Source organism: Eschrichtius robustus, chromosome 9 (genome assembly GCF_028021215.1).
Source record: "Eschrichtius robustus isolate mEscRob2 chromosome 9, mEscRob2.pri, whole genome shotgun sequence".
NCBI classification, from domain to species: Eukaryota; Metazoa; Chordata; class Mammalia; order Artiodactyla; family Eschrichtiidae; genus Eschrichtius; species Eschrichtius robustus.
This window is the reverse complement of record NC_090832.1, coordinates 32,932,183-32,951,790: the sequence shown is the minus strand read 5'-3', so window position 1 is coordinate 32,951,790 and position 19,608 is coordinate 32,932,183. Positions and strand designations below refer to the sequence as shown.

At 39.1% G+C, this 19,608-nt stretch overlaps 1 protein-coding gene across 5 annotated transcripts in view; it reads left to right on the top strand.

The window, feature by feature from the left end:
- The window catches only part of L3MBTL3 (L3MBTL histone methyl-lysine binding protein 3), a 120,045-nt gene that overhangs the window by 76,416 nt on the left and 24,021 nt on the right, over positions 1-19,608 (top strand). For all 5 annotated transcript variants that reach the window (XM_068550768.1, XM_068550766.1, XM_068550767.1 and 2 more), the window contains 2 exons: positions 2,618-2,720; positions 12,979-13,128. In XM_068550768.1, the coding sequence (XP_068406869.1) occupies positions 2,618-2,720; positions 12,979-13,128 (253 nt within the window). The remainder of the gene's footprint in view (positions 1-2,617; positions 2,721-12,978; positions 13,129-19,608) is intronic.

Below are 19,608 nucleotides of genomic sequence, written 5' to 3'. Positions count from 1 at the left end.
CTTTTCCTCTACCTTCTCGTTCTATTGGATTGGCCAAAAAGTGCCTTCAGTTTTTAAGTAAAAATAAAAGACACATTCTTCATTTTCACCAAGAACTTTATTGACAACATATTCACCCTTTTTTTCCACTACCTTCTGCCATTTTTCAGGCAACTTCATAATTCAATCTTTCCAAAACTTAATTATCTTTTTGAGCAAAGAACTGTTCCAGGTGCCTTTTACAGTCTTCCAGTAAATTGAAATTTTTTCCATTAAGAGAATTTTGTAAAGACCTAAAAAATGGAAATCCAAAGGTGCAATGTCTGGTGAATACAGCAGATGAATCAGAACTTCCCAGCCAAGATGTAACAGTTTTTGCCTGGTCATCAAAGAAACATGCGGTCTTGCGTTATCCTGATGGAAGATTATGTGTTTTCTGTTGACTAATTCTGGATGCTTTTCATCGAGTGCTGCTTTCAGTTGGTCTAATTGGGGGCAGTACTTGTCGAAATTAATCATTTGGTTTTCCAGAAGGAGCTCACAATAGAGGAGTCCCTTCCAACCCCACCATATACACAACATCACCTTCTTTGGATGAAGACTGGCCCTTGGTGTGGTTGGTGGTGGTTCATTTCGCTTGCCCCACGATCTCTTCCGTTCCACATTATTGTACAGTATCCACTTTTCATCACCTATCACAGTTTGTTTTAAAAACGGAATGTTTTCATTACGTTTAAGAAGAGAATCACATGCAGAAATATGGTCAAGAAGGTTTTTTTCGCTTAACTTATGTGGAGCCCAAACATCAAAGCGATAAACATAACCAAGCTGGTGCAAATGATTTTCAGTGCTTGATTTGATAGTTGATATTTTGGGTATGTCAGCTATCTCCCACCTGGTATAATGTTGATTGTTCTCAGTTAATGTCTCGATTTGATCGCTGTCAGCTTCAACTGGTCTCACGGAGCATCGTCCAGTGAGAAATCTCCAGCCCGAAACCTCACAAACCACTTTTGACATGTTCGATCAGTCACAGCACTTTCTCCATACACTGCACAAATCTTTTTTTGCATTTTGGTTGCGCTTTACCTTTCTTGAAATAATAAAGCATAATATGCCAAAAGTGTTGCTTTTTTTCTTCCATCTTCAGTATTAAAATGGCTACACAAAAATTCACCAATTCTGATAAGTCTTTTTTTAAATGCATGCTAATATGACAGCTGTCACATAAAATCTAACAAACTTGTTTTGAAATAAGTTAAAGACAACTAAGTACTACTAGAGCCATCTTATGGGAAAAACCGAACAAACCTTTTGGCCAACCCAATACTTCTCTACTGTACATTTCTTCTTTGGTTAATCCTTTTGCCTCTTAACTGCATTTTTAGTTACCTGATAGTCAAAAATACATAAAAGAAAAAATTTAATATTTGAAAAAGTAGAGTGTTTCTAGACTTTCGTTTATTTAACAGTATCATCATCTTTTAAAACTAGTACTAAATTTTGGAAGACAATTTGTCAGACTATCAAAATTTAATGTATCAATGTCAATATACTAATAGTGATTTTATACTGTAGTTTTGCAAAATAGTACCATTGGGAAAAACTGGACAAAGTGTAGAAGGGATCTCCCTGTGTATTATTACTTACAACTGCATGCAAAGCTGCAGTCACCTCAATAAAAATTTCAGTTAAATTCAATTTTTTTAAAAAGGTACACTGAGAACTTGACATACCAGATCTCAGTTTTGGAGGAAAATAAATACATTGTAGAAAGAAAAATGTAGCAAATACATTATTGTCGGGTTTCTTAAAAATTTAACATGCCTTCCCCACCTGGTGGCTTCACTTCTGGATGCCACATAGAAGCTACATAAGGGCACCAGAATGCACAGACATGGTATCGGTTACAGTATGTTTAAAATAATAAACCTTGGAAACAAATATTGGTTAAATAAATTATGGTGCACTCATGCTACAGCTACAATGCAACAGTCATAAAAATATTACTATTGAGATGGAAAGATTTATAAGACATGAAGTTAAAGACCAAAGAAGAATGTTTCAGAATCGTACATATCTATGTTGTGCCTTTTATGTGGCAAAATAAAACAAAACCAAAAACTTGATACATGTATAGATACAAATGTAGATACATGTGGGAATGCTTGGAACATCTAGGAAGCTTACGCATTAACATGATTAGTCAGGAAAAGGAATGAAATGTGAGGGGAGTTGCTTGAAGGGGATCTGTAACTGTTCTTCTGTATTCTGGTGTATTCTCTGAAGTTTTCACAGTGTGCAGGTATTCATATATTAATTATGTTATTTACTTGATCACAATGTTTAGAATCATCTCATTATTTTAGATTTCGATATCTCTGGAATTTGTGACATTTTGAAAGAGGGTTGGATCAAAGGTTACCATTTCACTGTTGAAGTGTGAACAAAGTCCTAGGGGAAAACCTTTAGAAGTAGAGACTTTAAACATATTTTTAATTTTGTAGGACCTTCTTTTTCTGTTTATACATGTTGATTGAAAAATTGGATTTTTTTTCTCTATTCTGATCCAAGACATTTGACTCTTATAGCCTTAAATTTTTGCTTTTTTTTTTTTTTTTTTTTGGCTTTTTAATAGGCCCCTTAGAATTAATGGAAGCCTCGGAACACGGTGGATGCTCAACCCCAGGATGTAAAGGGATTGGCCATTTTAAGAGAGCAAGACACCTGGGCCCTCACAGGTATGTGGTGCTGCCACTCAGGTAGAGATTCCTTATGTGGTCAGAGGGTGCCTGTCCCTCCTGTCCCTTGTATGTGGAAGATAATGATTTCTATGTATACTAAATAGATATTAACTAATTCTGCATTCAGATCTGTAGGAAATGTGGTTACCATGGTGACCATGTAAAAATGAAGAGTGTATCTGTAGTTAAATTTGCCTGGGAAAGAATGCGTTCATGATTTGAAATAGATTTACTCTAGGTACTTGGCTTTTCTTGGCAACCTGATTAGTTTTATAGATACTGAACTTCTGAGATAGTCATTTTGGGTTGACTATTAATAATGAGAAGAGGGCAGGCCTTGTTGAAAGTATTTGTTTGGTAGAATATTCTATGATTAGGTGACTCAACAATTTGAATAACGAGAGGTGAGATTATTGTAGATTAGCAGCAAAGATCACAAAAGGCACAAATATAAATAGACAAACATCAGAATACATTGTCAAAAATAAAGAGTTTTTCAATATTTTTCTCTCACATCTGAGTAACTTAAAAGAAAGAAACCAAATTTGTACATTTGAAATTGAATGTATTGTTTAGGCAATTTGGGGTCTTTGTAGACACGCTAAAATATTACTGAAATAGTAAGAAATTTCTGTGATTTAACTGGGATTTTTAGAGGACAGAGGCATCACCTAATTCACGTACATATTAAAATAATAATTTGTCAGTATAAGTATTCTAACTGTATGTTAATTGGATGGCCCAGTAATAAAAATGATTCCTTGTTTACCTAGTTTATACAGGTTGTGAATCTAGGTCTTTAAAAAATCTGAAGATTTTACTACCTGTTCCTCTAAGAATTAATAGGAATTGTTAAATTGGTGTGATTATTTTATCTTTATATAATTTCCTCTTTCTTAAATCTCTGCAGCCTCAAATGCTGCTGATCTTCCTTTTGCAGCACTCCTGCCAAGTTTTTTTATGGGGTTCAGTGTGTTCCAGAGTAAAAGTCTGTGCATAGACAGAGTAATGATTCCATTTGCAAATATCCATTTAAAAATCCTTTTCATGGCTTGTATGACTGCACACCAAAAGTTGTATGATTAAAGGAACATAAAAATACTGCCTCTTAGAAGTGATTCAGTATTGGCAAGTGAAAGCAGCTGGATTACTTTTAGGCATTACAGTAGTATCTCCCTTACCCCCCTTATCCCTGTGGGAGATATGTTCCAAGATCCCCAGTGGATGCCTGAAACCTCAGATAGTACCGAACCCTATATGTACTATGTTTTTTCCTATACATACATACCTGTGATAAAATTTAATTTATAAATTAGGCAGAGTAAGAGATTGGCAACAATAATAGTAAAATAGAACAATTATAACAATGTATTATAATAAAAGTTATGTGAATGTGGTCTCTCTCTCTCTAAATAGCTCATTGTACAAATTTAATGCCTTTTCCATTTTAACTCAGTGCTTATTACACAGTAACTTTCGCAGTTTGAGGTGCGACAGCAGTACTAACACGAATTTCTTTTTCTTTCTTCAAAATTTCACAGATAGAAGATTCGTTCTTACTGTAGAGTTTAGCAACCTCAGCATATGATTTTTTCCTTTCTTCGCGAGGTCGAGAACTGTCACTTTTTCACCTAAGGAAGCGCTTCACGGCTTCCCTTTGGGGTACCTGGATTGCCAACATCACTACTGTTGCACTTTGGGCTGTTATTAAGTACAGTAAGGGTGACTTAACACAAGCACTGTGATACCTCGACAGTGGATCTGATAACCCGGGTGGCTACTAAGTGACTAACGGGCGGGATACACTGGACTAAGGGGTGATTTGCTCCCTGGCAGGTCAGAGTGGGACAGCGTGAGATTTCATCACGCTACTCAGAATGGCGCACAGTTTAAAACCTATGAATTGTTTACTTCTGGAATTTTTCGTTTAATATTTTCGTACCTTGGTTGACCTCAGATAAGTGAAACCACAGAAAGCAAAACCACGGGTAGGGAGTGACTACTGTATATAAGTCCAAAAACTCATTAGTGTGCTAAATTTCCATTATATATCTATAAATTCTTTCATTTAGTAAATATTTTTGAGCAGCGGGTTTTTTTTTTTTTCAGTAAGATTTATTGAGCATTTGTTTACTCTCTCTGAGCTTTGCGCTAATTGTTTTACATGTATTGGATAACCTTCAAGCGACCCTATAATATAGAACTATTATTTCCTCCATTTTTTTGATGAAGCCACCATGGCACTCTAGAGGTTTTTCTAACTTGCCTACTTGACTGCTGGTGAGGGGGGAGCCAGGAATGGTGCCCAGTCTAACTGTGCCCTTGACCACCCCCCTCTCACTGACTCTCAGGGCACGGCTCCCTGAATTAGTCACAGATCCAGCCTTCAAAGAACTCAGGGACTAATGGACCTATAAAAGCTGTACATAATTTTATTAAAACATAAGATACAAAATAGTAACTAATATTGAAACTTTGACATATGTACCTCTCTACTGTACAACCCCAAGATGTTCATTGAACCAAAGGCAATTTGCTCAAATTATGAAGGAAAAAAAGAAATCTTAAAGATGGGTGAATACTGACATTATGTTTTTGGGGGTACAATGAAAAATTTACAAAGAATTTTTTTTGTTTTTGGTCTTCTGGGAAGAAAATCCACCTTGTAACAATGTCCATAATCTCTTTAGGAGAGCAGAGAGGTTTGCCTGTCACAGCAAGGTCTGTGGTGACCGCCCTGTCCCCTGCCTGATGGCACCAGCCATTCATCAAGACTGCCTTTCCCTAAGTGTGCTGTGGACCTCTGAGGGTCCTTCAGCTGGTCCACACCCATTTCACAAAGTTTCAGTGATTATCTCTGGAGTCTTTTTTTCAAAGATGAAGTGTTGTATTTGCTAAATGAAGGGAGAAATTATGGGGAGAGTCATGAAAGATGTTATGGAGAAATGTGATCCAAAAAAAAAAAAAATCTATCCGTATAATTGGAACCATAGTGGAGAATGACTCATTGTTTTCTGGAATGAGAGAGGAAGAAGTATACCTCATGGCTTAGAAGCCATGCATTGATAAAGAAGTTGTGTTCATTTCCTTGTCACGTATCAGACATAACCGGCAGATCTGTGTATAACTCTGGGTCAGGGATGCGATCCAGAGAACTAGTGTCAGCTCCTGCCCGTGTCCTATATTCCCTTCTTTTCAGCCCTTTCAGCTGGCTTTTCTTAGTCTCCCTGAATATGCTGTTCTCTTTTCAGCACTCAAAGCTCTTTATCTGGCGGGATGTTAATCCTTACCAGTCACAGCCTGTTTTCCATTTCCTTGGTAGACTTGTGGAAGAGCTGCTGCCTCATGGCTATTCTTTAAAAGGTTCATTTCACTGGCGCTTATTTTTGTCCTTACTGAGAATGCTGTGCTTAGGAAAACATAACGAGAAAATTCTCTTTGGATTAACCTACTGAGACACCACATAAATCAAAACATGCATTCTTTGCTTAGGTAACAAGGAAAGTTGCTCTTTTGGCACGAATAATCAATTTTATGAACATGTAAGCAAAAGCCAGTGTTTTGACTAGCATGTGTTGTTATAGAGTCTCCAGAAATTACAATAGTTGTATTTGATCTAAGAAGTGTTAGAAATGTGTTCTCAACAATGAAATGTAAGAATGTGATGTTTTTCAGTGTTAAAATGTAAACAGTCAGGGAGTGAGTTGGATGTGGATATGGTGTTCTCCTTTCTATGGATGTTCAGGAGCCAGATGACTTAATTCTACCTCTAGCAAGGCAGCACTAATATTGGTTGTGTCATGGTGTTTCCCTTTGTTGATTCATTCATTTGGCCTACCGAGAGGTCATAATGGGAGGAGATTAAAGGATAACTAAAGTTATGTAAAACTAAATGTTCTACGTATCTAACGCCTTCAGAAGTAAATGTTTCCTGTGTAAGATTTTATCTTGGTGAAATTAAATAAGAAAAGAAAAAAACAGAGAGTACTTCCTGCAACCTTAAAGGATATTTATAAAGTCCATGGAGAGTTTTAAAAAATTAGTAACTCTGGATTTATGCCTGCAAACTATAGTCATCATATTCGTTCAGCATCCATCCATTCATGGAACAAACACTTATTGAGTGTCTGCTGTATGCAGATACTGGGTTAGGTGATGGGCTGTACAGAGGAGAGGGCCCCTACTTCTTAGGAGAACAGTGTGGTACAAACAGATTTTTGGAGAGGCATGAATGAGTAGCACTCGGAGAGAAGCATCAACTTTTCCTGAGGGAAGCAGAGAGCCTCTATAAATGGGGCATATTATGGAGTTTTTAATGCTATTGTTTATTTTTGCTGATGGTCTTTTACACAGTAGGGGTTAAGTGTTACTCTTCTTCTCCTTTTAAAATAATAATCCTAGGCAAGATTTTTTTTGTGGCTTCCTATTTGCGAGGCACTTAGATCTGTTATCTCATTTAATTCTCTCAGCAGTTCTATAAAGCTGGCACTGTTCTAATCTCTGTTTTACAGAAGTGGGAGGAGAGATTTAGAATGCTTGAGAAAGTGCCCAGGATCAGAGAGTGGCAGACCCGGGATTCAGCCCAGGCTTTTGAGGCACTTAAGTCACTACTCTTAACCGCTAGACTCTCATGCAAAGCACAGTGGCTGGATAGAGCATGTATTTTATAGGTTCTTGTCTCGACAGAGTGTGAGAATGATTATGTGAGCACTTAGAAAACTGAAGACATTGTCCAGTTGTTTAAATAAGTGTATTTATAACTAAAAGGGTTTTAAAGGTGGCAGTGGAAAGCAGTGAACATGGCAGTTTTCCCACCTTTCCTAATAAGCTGGACCAGTCTTTACAAGGAAAAACTGCCTTCTTACAGTGGCCAGTGGGACAAGTATTTGTATATATAGCAGATACGGAATTATTTGCTAATAGAACAGCGTGCACCCTAATAAAGTCCTTATGGTAGAGAGCTGTGTAATCCTGTGTGAATCTGTTCCCCTGCCTTCTGAGGAACTGCGTAATGGTAGAGTTGTGTGTACACGTATACATGCGTGTGCCCATGACTAAGTACACATGTGCCGTGAGCCATGCCTTACTTACGTTTTGTTACTAGAAACTTAGTAGACGAGAAACTAGAAATGATTATAAGCCTAATGAGAACCCACTTTTTCTACAGAAGTTTGGTCAGCACTGCTGTGTTTATAAAGTCATTCACTTTTAAAACTGAATATGAATTTTATAAACTTAAAAGTGAGGAAATTGGCCCAGAGAGGTTAAGTACTGCCTCAGTTTATATTAGCTACGTGACAGTAGCATCTTGCTAGAAGGTGGCACTCTCAGATGGGTCACGGATTAGGCATAAGGAAATTGCAAGGTACTTTTTGCCAGTGTAGTGTAACGATTAGGAGACAGCCGGAGTTCGTACTCTAATGGGATGATACTAAGCAAGTTCCCTCTTTAAAGCCTCAGTTTCAACATCTATAAACTGAGCATTAGAATAGGAGTGACTTCCCAGGGTTGTGGGAGTTAGATGAGGTGATGCAAGTAAAGCACGCAGCCCGGGTAACGCACTCAGTCTGTGGTAATGTTTGTCGTTGTCGTCTTCATTTTACAAATGAGAAAACGGAGTCTTCCAAGTTATGCCTGCTCCTTGTGGATAAAGCTGCAGAGCACATTTAGAACCAGATTCCCGATATCCGTCTGGGGCATTGCCTATCCCTCTGTGTACACTTCATTTGCATTTTGTGGCATCTTCTTTTTTTTTTTTTAATCACCTCCTACTGTGGGAACCAGCTGGCTTCCCTTTCTGCCCCAGAGTAGTTGTAAGAATAGGAGGTGTGTAAACCCATTTGAGTTTTCTCAGGGTTCAGAAGGAGAGAAGGTGTTAGCACAAAATCTATAACTGATCAGCGTGTGGTTGCCTTGATTGATCATCGTGGCCCATTAGTAAATCTTTGCTTGGAAGGCTGTGATTGTTTCCCCTACTTCAGGGTGAGAATTTGAAAGTACCCTCTGGCCCTAGCAATCCAGAAAAGGGGGATATTTAGGTGGCAAGTCTCATTCTGGTCTGCAGTCTTGCCTCTCTCTGAGCTACCCAGGTTTACATGTGGTGATCTAGAGAGACATATTCTTCCTTCACTTAATCAACAAACAGATGAAGGGGCTCCCTCATGGAGCTTATAATATAAGCCTTCTACACTGTAACTGTTCACTATAGTGTGTAGTTGGAGACCCAGCCCATCTAAAAATCCAAGAATCTTCCCTGTATTGGAGTGGCGCTTGGGGTTAGGACCAGGACCTTCATTTTCTTTACTTTCTTCATATCCAATAAATTCCAAAGTGAACATACAGTTATTCAGTAATCGTAAAGCCAGGTGTTTAACGGTGAGTCAAACATTTGATGATTGCGATATTCTAGGAAGAGCAGCATACTGTCCGTCAAAAGAAACCAAAAAATATATATTTGGATTTTTTTTCCTGCTACCACAAAATTTAAGTAGATAAATTTGCAGTAGAAATACATACACAGTTTGAGGAAGAAAGAATAGAATAGAGTCAAAGATGACCACGATCTGGGTTGGTTAATATATTTCCTTTATCAGAAACCAAGAATCAAGAGCAGAAAGAGGAGGTAGTTGTGTTTTTTATCCTTTTTCTTTTTCTTTTCCAGGGGAAGGGAGTTTATTAAAGATGAATTTGGTTTAAACACGTTTATTATAAGACAGCCCTAAGACAGTTACATGTTGCCTGAAACCAAGATCAGGGTCAGGCAGGGCTCCACCTCCCTTAGGGGAGCCACAGGATCCCCTTCCTCGGGCCTGTGGGCAGAAGACCTAAATGTAGCCCAGCAGATGCTGCCATCTGGGGCTTCCATCATGAGGGGTGACGTGAAGGTAGATCGGACTTATTTGCAGCCTCCGTGGAATGGAGGACTGGGTGAGGTATGGAAGTGGCTGAGGGGCTGAGAAGAGGGATGAGTGCTGTAGCCCAGCAGCCTCATCCTGTGCAGATCATTTTGGAGGGGCAGGTGCTGCTTGGACCCTGCTTCCTGCCCGAGCCTGATTGTCCAGCCTTCCTGCTGAGCTGTCCAGTGCCCTTGCAATAAGTTCATTTCTGCTCAAGATAGACTTGGTTGTTGTCACTCATATCTGTGAACACTGATTAGTACAAATATCCCATGAAGGATCCCATGAAGTACTTGAAAGGTATTGTTCAAAAAAAAAAAATCGTAGTTGGCAATGGATTTTCTTTCACATCATTGTTAAATGAGTAAAATGAAATAAAATAGTGTGTGCATTCTGAATAGGATGGATAAAATAGTATGCTCATTTCGCTGAGCAACTTCACTGCTGTGTGACCATGGGCAAGCAGCATCTCTGTTTGGATGTCTAATAAACATTCCATGATGCCTGATCCTGCCCCCAAATCTTCTTCCCTCTTGTCATTCTCATCTCAAAAAAAGAAAAAAGAAAGAGGCATCCCTATTACTACCCAGTTCTTCAAGCCAAAAACCTTGAATACTTCCTTTATATCATTCCCCATCTCCAGCCCATCTACAGGAGGGATCTCAAAGGATACATGATGGTCCTCTTTTTCCCCATCCCAACCACACAAATTCAAGTCACTATTGTATCTTTACTCTTACATAACTTCTCTTCCAATTCTGCTGCCTTGACATCTTCTCTCCACAAAGAATCCTGAGTGATTATTCTCAGTTGTAAATCAAACCATATCATTTCCTTATTCAAAGGTCCTCCAATGGCTACAAACTGAACCTAAAATAAAAATATGAACTGGTGACTACGACCTGCTAGGGCCTACATAATACTTCCTTGCCTGCTTCTACACCATCTCCTGCCCTTGATCACTTCACTCTAGCCTAGCTGGTCTGTCTTTCCCTTGCTCATGCCTGGCTTTCCTTATGTTGTATTATTCTTCCCATTTCCTGGAATGCCTTCTTCAGAGAGGCCCTGCCTCACCACCCCCCTCGCAGCCCCGCAGTCTCTCTTACATTATATTCTGGCTTTTGTCACTGTGTGGGGTTGTCCAGTTTATTTGTGTAAATCATGTATAGCCCATCCCCTTCTAGAATATCAGCTCCATGAGAGCAGACAGCTTGTCTTTTTCATTTTGACTGTGTTTCCCATGGCTAGAAAGGTAATTAGCACATCGTAGTTACTTGATAAATACTTGTCTATCAAATGAATGAAATAATTCAAGAGTGAAGTTATCTAACCTTTTTTTTTTTTAATTTTATTTTTACAAGAGATAAATAGACTGACACCAAGCATTGTACATGGATGACCACAACAAAAGCAACAATGATTGCAATTACCAAACATGAAACACACTCATACTATGTCATAATATTGACATTCAGTCCAGTAATCCTCCACTGTAACAGCTCCTTTACTTTGCAGTGAAAATTGATTTGTATATTCTTTGCCTCTGAGTCCTTGTGGGATTTTTTTTTTTTTAATTCAGACAGAAAGTCACAAAAATTATACTCATCCTCATCAGTTCACTCAGTCCCATGTAATTAATTTTTTTTTTCATCTTGATCTTTTGTTAGCACTTTTGTGAGTTCATCAGTTTTTCATTAGAGTTCTGAAAATGCTTATTCATTCAGTTCAGCAGTACAGTCAGTTACCAGAAACCTGTACTTGTCCGAGTCTTTTCCATGAATTTCTTGAAGATGAAAGCCTTTTATAGGAACATATTTGCAAAAGCATCAGAGTACACCCAGAACTGTCTGTAAATGACAAAAGACTTAAAAATGACCACTGTTAAAGATGTGATGAAAGTTCATAATAATGCAGTTGACAAGAAAATTAGTTATTTCTGAGATATACATTTTAAAGTAATAACTAGGATTATGACTTATAACATTATACCAGAACATATAAGATTTTTAGAAATTTCATGTAATGTCTGAAACATTTATATTAACATATTTCCATACATATTTCCATACAAATACAAATATAAGATTTTTAGAAATTTCATGTAATGTCTGAAACATTAATATTAACATATTTCCATACATATTTCCATACAAATACAAATATAAGATTTTTAGAAATTTCATGTAATGTCTGAAACATTTATATTAACATATTTCCATACAAATAACCCAATGAAAGTTTAGTATTAGTTGTTTTGTTTGTTTTTTTATACTGCAGGTTCTTATTAGGCATCAATTTTATACACATCAGTGTATACATGTCAATCCCAATCTATCTAACCATTTTAAACTTAGTTTGTCACATGAAAAGCCTTCCTCGTAGGTTGTTGTAAAGATTAAGTGAAATACTGAATGTGAAATACTTAGCGTGGTGCTAACCTGAGGAAAAGAATATGCAAGACACTATTATAATTTACCTAAGTCCCAATCATTTCCAGATTTCAGGAGGCTTCCTAAAAACCAAGGGGCAAGATAGGGAGTTAGTTGGAGGGGTTGATTATGTATTGAGATAGAGGCTGCCCAGTTTTTCTGGAGACTGGAAAGCTGAGGCCCAGGCACCGGAGTATGCTGACTTAATGCTGAATTAACAGTTAGTGACCTAGATTCCCTTTGCTTGGATAACAGGAATGATCCCCACGTGGAAACTTGAGAGACCAACCAGTGGTCACAGATAGAAGGGAAGGGAGCTAGATGGGTTATTATCCAAGTTGGCTTCTGGTCCGTTTTCATATTAGGGATGGGAATAGCTACCGATAGATTTTTTTTCCTAGGATATCAGGTATACGTATGGGCCTGGAGACAGGAAACGGGGGGAACCTCCTTCCTTTGGAGGGTAGCAGCTGTTATAAAGGAAACGAAACAGTTTGTGATGGCCCTGGGCCTGGAAGATCACTTTAGGAAGGGATCTGCTCCATCTGTCAATCACTCTGTCTCTGTCCCACCTCTATCACCAACCCTCCTCCTATGTTAAGCATTTCTCTCTTGGGCTGATGGTTCCTAGAGATATGCACAGGCCCTGCCCTTGGACAACACAGGAGGGAGTCCTTCGGTGACCATCGCTCACTTCCAAAGACTGCATTTAAAAATCGAATGCAGAGGCATATTTTCTATCAGAATATACTTAAATTATGTTTTAAAGATAAAATATTTCATACTGTATGTTTAATCTGTGTAAATGTATATATTCAGTTAAATTTTTGCATTTTATGTTTTTAGCTTGTCATTTTGATTGGAAGAAGTAATTATGCTCTAACAGGAGTGTTCTTTTCTTTCGTTATTTTTTAATTTTTCATGTTTTAGTGCTGCCACCTGTCCCTACTCAGAAATCAATTTGAATAAAGACCGAATTTTCCCAGACCGCTTAAGTGGTGAGATGCCTCCGGCTAGTCCGTCATTTCCAAGAAGTAAAAGGGCAGACACAAATGAAATCTCTTCATCTCCTGAAACCCGGTAATTAAAGTGGTAATATTAGTAATATTATTAGAGGTACTGTAGTTGGAAGACTTTTTTTTCCTTAGGTAGTATTAGTAATATTATTTAGAGGTACTGTAGTTGGAAGACTTTTTTTTCCTTAGGTGATTTATGTTCTGTAGTGATGTCTTCTCGTACGTTATTGAAAATGCACGTGACTTAATTAACGTGAGGCCGACGGTACTTACAAAAGTATGTCCAAATCAGGCAGGATATCGTATTACTTGTTCATCTTTTAGTTGAACTTGCTTGATGTTAGAAGTTTGGAAATCCCCATTTTATTTCATGCCAATTCATACTCTGAATGAACTGATCAATATTTGTATAAAAGCATCCTTTACAAAGAAGATGGTAGATTCCCTGTGAAGAATGGACATTATTTCTTTTTAGTGCTCATTATATGCCAAGTACTTGCATCTACATTATTTCATTTAATTATTAGGATATTTGTTGTACTGTATGCTCAGTCATTTGGTTTTGATATCACTTGTAGAGCTGAGTTGGAATGTTTTAACCTCCGTGGATTATTAAGTAAAGAACCAAGTTTTGTTTGATGTTTTAAGTAAATGGTCTCTGCCTTTATACTAACTAAAGATATTACTAAAAGAAAACATTAATAGAAAGATGATCCTTAGCACTTAGGTTTTGGGGCTTTCTTTTATGGAGAGTTTTTAAAATCTAAGACAATGTAGTTCTTTGATTATTTTAATATTTTGTAACTTTTATTCTCATGGATGAACCAAGTGAACATTTGAATTAATAAATCTGATTCTTGGACTTCCCTGGTGGCCCAGTGGTTAAGAATCCACCTGCCAATGCAGGGGACACGGGTTCAATCCCTGGTCCAGGAAGATCCCACATGCCACGGAGCAGCTAAGCCCGTACACCACAACTACTGAGCCTGTGCTCTAGAGCCCTCGAGCCACAACTACTGAGCTCGCGTGCCGCAACTACTGAAGCCCGTATGCTAGATCCCATGCTCCGCAACAAGAGAAGCCACCGCAATGAGAAGCACATGCACTACAACAAAGAGTAACCCCTGCTCGCCGCAACTAGAGAAAAAAGCCCGTGTGCAGCAATGAAGACCCAACGCAGCCAAAAATAAATAAATTAATTTAAAAAATTTTTTAAAAAAAATCTGATTCTCAGCTCACAGTAGTGTTATTGGAGTAATGGCATTTAAAGTATCAAAATCCTTAGAGAAAAGCAGTTTCGCCCTATGGATTGGGGAGAGCTGTAACTTCTTTAATTATCAACAACAATGATGTTTTTTTTTTTTTTTTTTTTTTTGGCTGCGTTGGGTCTTCATTGCTGCGCATGGGCTTTCTCTAGTAGCAGCGAGCGGGGGCTACTCTTCGTTGCGGTGCGCGGGCTTCTCATGGTGGTGGCTTCTCTTGTTATGGAGCACGGGCTCAGTAGTTGTGGTGCACGGGCTCTAGAGCGCAGGCTCAGTAGTTGTGGCAAACGGGCTTAGTTGCTCCGCGGCTTGTGGGATCTTCCCGGACCAGGGATCGAACCCGTGTCCCCTGCGTTAGCAGACGGATTCTTAACCACTGTGCCACCAGGGAAGTCCCTGAGGATTTGTTTTTCATCCTTAAAACCATGACTAATGTAACATAAATTCATGTACCCAGCTCAGTGCCCTATAATGAGGGCATATCAGATATTGAGGAAATTTACTTTAAGACAAATAAAGTACTAATTCACATGGTAATAATTACAGAAACAGAGTTCATTGACTCACAAGGAGGTAAGGATCCCTGAAGTTTAGATTTCAAAAGCTGAGATGTTGTTTACAATTTTAACAGGATACTCTGAAGGGCTGGCAGTTTCATCTCACAGGCTTTTCACTAACTTTCTGGGCTCTGGGCTGGATACCTGGGTCCAGTTTCCTCACAGCAGAAAGACCTAGTTGGTTTAGATGATTTTTGCGGTCCTTCTTAACTCAAAATATTTGTAAGAAAAGAGTAATTTTTTTCCTTTCAGTTTTATTGAGATATAATTGACATATAGCACTGTGTAAGTTTAAGGTGTACAGCATAATCACTTGGCTTACGTATACTGTGAAATGATTACCACAGTAAATGAATATCCATCACTTCACGTACATCCAAAAAAAAAAAAGAAAAAGTGTTTTTTTTCCTTGTGATGAGAATCTACTTTCTTAGCAGCTTTCAAATATACCATCCAGCAGTGTTAACTGTAGTCATCATGCTGTACATCTTTAGGACTTATTTATTTTATAACCGGAAGTTTGTACCTTTTAACCGCCTTCCTCCAATTCCCCCTCCCCCATCCCCTGCCTCTGGTAACCACAAGTCTGATCTCTAGAAAAGAGTGGCGTTTATAGTGGATCTAACGGTTCCAGGGATCTGTCTTCTGTGGGGATGTGAGCGTGGTTCTTCACATCATCACCCGTCACTAAGGAGACAGTCTTAGAGATTTTAAGGTTTCTGTCGTAACCCATGGCACATGTTTGATATCTAAATAATTTTTACATTACATAGATTTTTAGCCCCTCCTGTCTTTTGATTCAGTGAATTCTAACCTGCCATTACTTCTCTGTGAATTAATATTTACACTTATTTGTGTTAAAGTTAAATTGCTTCAGGGGTACCAGGATTTGGTAAATGAGCGTTATGTTATTCATGGTTTTGTAGACTTTGTTCAGATTTCTTCTCGTCTTCAACTTTCCAGGTTAACTATTTTTATTTTATTTATTTATTTACTGGCTCATTTATTTATTTATTTTGAGGCTAGTAGTAACCTGAGAGATTTGATTAGTTATATGTTGTCAAAGGAAACATGAGGGAGACAATCCCTTAATGATCCCAGACTTTTTAAGGTGAACATTTTTGACCGAGATTTTTTTTTCGCTTTACTTTTTATGCTAAGTATTTTTAAGAAATGATTACAGACATCATGATATTTCAATCTAAGCACTTCATTATGCATAAAAACAACATTTCCAAAATAGCCAAAATAACATCGATTTATTTACTTTTCTAAATATAGATTTTATTCTTTTAAATTTTTAAAAATTGGCTTCAGATTATTTTATTTTTTTTCTTCTCCAGGCAGTCACTAGTTCTCAACAACGATCAAAATGATACATGGTATTTTAGATATAAATGATCATGGGGTAGCAACACAGCAGATGTTGACAAATGAAAGGTTGTTAACAAAGAAGTCTCATCTTAAGGCTTGAGGATGGTTGATTTAATGTCGAATTAATAGAGTTGAAGTTATCTGGCTTCTTTGCTGTAAGAGAATCTGTATGAACATGTTTAATTACTTTTTTCTTTTTTAAAATTAGAAAAAGAATTTTTATTGAAGTATAGTTGATTTACAATGTTGTGTTAGTTTCAGGTATACAGCAAAGTGAATTAGTTATACATAGGTCCAATCTTTTTTAGATTCTTTTCCCATATAGGCCATTTCAGAGTATTGAGTAGAGTTCCCTGTGCTATACAGTAGGTCGTTATTAGTTATCTATTTTATATATAGTAGTGTGTATAGCAAACATAAAATTTTTTGATCACTGATTCTTTCACCTGGACTTCCGAATGAAATCGTGAGCTGTGCAAAGCTCTGAGAACAGTGACTAATAAGCAATAAGCCCTCAATAAATGTTAGTTTTTATTAGTGCTGTTGCAAGAGGAATAGGTTGCTTATTTGTTTCACAATATTTATTTTATTTCAGAGGAGCAAAGTAAGGCTGGCCCTTTTTTTTTTTTTTAATATTCCTAGGTTAAACTTTGAGTAGAGAGCACTCAAACAAGATGATTCTCATAATGTCAGATTACGGTCTCTCCTCTTTTTCCATAATCATTGCTCATGTAGATGGAATTTCCTAGTCAGGTTTTAACACATTTTCTTTGCATCCTTCTTAACAATTTGCTAAAAATTGGTTGCCAGACTTTACTTTTTTCAAAAAAAAAAAAGGCATTTGGCACAGCAAGAGACAGTTGCACCCCCAGAAGCAGACCTTGAGACAGAGATTTGATGGCAAGTGGTTTACTTGAGAGGTGAGGAAAACGCCAGGAGGGGAGAGGAGAGGTGAGACCGGGGAGGGAAGACAGCCAGTAGAAGCTTCATTGTCACACCAGCTACCACTGTGGGCAGCGGGAACACAGCCCTGCTGGCGGCACTCTGGGAGGCTGTGTAAAACACACATCTCAGGTTTTCCCACCGTAGGGATGAGGGAGCTGAGCTATTTTAAAACACCAGTTCCTCTTCAGTCACGGAGCTAGGCTGCCAGGGGAGGAAGGATGAGTTAATTTCCCAGCATGTCCCCTGCTGCACAGCAGGCAGAGCAGTCAGGGCCCCAGTAAATCCTGTGGGAAGGCAGAGCAGGTGAGAGGTAGCTAGGAGTCGGCCGCTGTGCACTGAAGGGGTAGCGTGTGGCTAGGAGATATGGGCCAGGCCCTGACAATGCCCGCTGCACCAGCCCATTCACCCATTTCAAATGCCAGCCGGTCCCCAGAGTGAAGTGTGCTGGCATGGCTTAGTGATCCAGGAGCAGACATAATAGGGCCAGATAAATGAACAATGCAAGGAATATGTGTGTCCTTTTCATACCATAACTGGTATTTTAAGGGCCAGTTCACAGGCCACCTGCTTGGGATAGACCCATGGACAACCAGTGTTCCATAGCAATGCTTCCCAAACCTGACTCCACGTCTGACTCCCTGAGATCTCTAAAATTCAGATTATGGGGCCCAGCCCGGCCTGCCAGAATCTTGCAGGCTAGAGCCTTAGGAGTCTGCATTTAAAAAATTCACTTGGGATATCTTCCTGCTTAAAATTTTCTGCGACTTCCCATTACCCTTGGAATTAAGACCCTAATTCTGAACATGGCCTACAAAACCAGTGTTATCTGGCCCCTGTCAAACTCTCCAGCTTTTTCTCTACTAGGCTGTTTTTAAACTTAATGCTTCAGCCACCTTGGTCCTCAAACATTCTTTTCTCTCTACCTCGAACCTCCATACCTACACTTTGCTAGCGAGTCTCTTACCTCTCAGGCTTCAGGTTAACTCCTGTTTCCTTAGGGAAGCTTTATCTGATCCTCCAGACCGTGGGTCAGATTCCTCATTATTATGTGCTTTTGTGTCACACATCCCGACACAATTGACAATTCTGCGTAAATACTTTCTCCGAGTCTGTGTACTTTGCTCGATGATAAGCTCCACAAGGGCAGAGGCCACGTCTTCTGTGATTCTGAGGCGCCCTCAGCACCAAGCACACTACCTGGCACTCAGTGAGGTTGGAAGGCCACCATGAATCATCCACCAGCCTTCAAAGGAGGCGTTATCAGTCACATAACCTAAGAGGCAACTGCTTCATAACCTTCTTTTTATTCCAGTAAAACTTCCTACTTTCTCAACTTTGTAAAATCCCCACACTGGATATCTAAGAGGTGAATCCCTCAAACACATACCTACACTTGTATAAATTAGGGCAGTGTTTCCCAAACTGTTGTTTAACTACCTGGCCACGTAGAAAATGGTACTGCGGAAACGACCACATTTGTATGACACAGAGGGCTGCCTCTGGCTGGCAAGAGCCGGGGCCACAGGCGACAGTGTCTCAGAGCACTGGTACCCAAGGGTCAGGGCATCCTAGCTGGGAAGCTCTGCCCCACATTAAAAGGGCTCTACCCTGAGTCCTTTTGTGGGTGTGCTGAATGCTTGGGTCTGTTTTCCTACAGAGACTCGTCAGATGGGTGGTCAGCTGATGAATGAATTCCCAGTGTGTATTTAGATAGAAATGTGAGGATGTAATCCTCTCCCAGTTATCCGTTCATTCATCAGATGCGTAAGGAGCGTCTGTGTTGCGTCTAGAGCTTTCAGTGAGATGTTTTCCTTACTTGGGAGAGCAGCCGCTCATCTCTGCCCTCGCCGTGCTCCTGGCAGCAAGATGGTGAGGCTGGGCTCTGCCAATCAGTGGAGGAGTTTTTCCTGGGGACCAATAACCTTAAGTCTCTATGTGTCTACAGCTGAGTAAAAGAAAGTTTATTTTTCTCTATCTGAATAAAACCTGTGGGTTTCAAACTTTGTTTTGCATCAGAAGCATCAGACGCTTGTTAAAATCCAACCTTGGGGCTTCCCTGGTGGCGCAGTGGCTGAGAATCTGCCTGCCAATGCAGGGGACACGGGTTCGAGCCCTGATCTGGGAAGATCCCACATGCCGCGGAGCAACTAGGCCCGTGAGCCACAACTACTGAGCCTGCGCGTCTGGAGCCTGTGCTCCGCAACAAGAGAGGCCGTGATAGTGAGAGGCCCGCGCACTGCGATGAAGAGTGGCCCCCACTTGCCACAACTAGAGAAAGCCCTCACACAGAAACGAAGACCCAACACAGCCATAAATAAATAAATTAATTAATTAATTAATAAAATTAAAAAAAAAAAAATCCAACCTTGGAGGTACCATCTCCAGAGATACTGATTCAGAAAATGT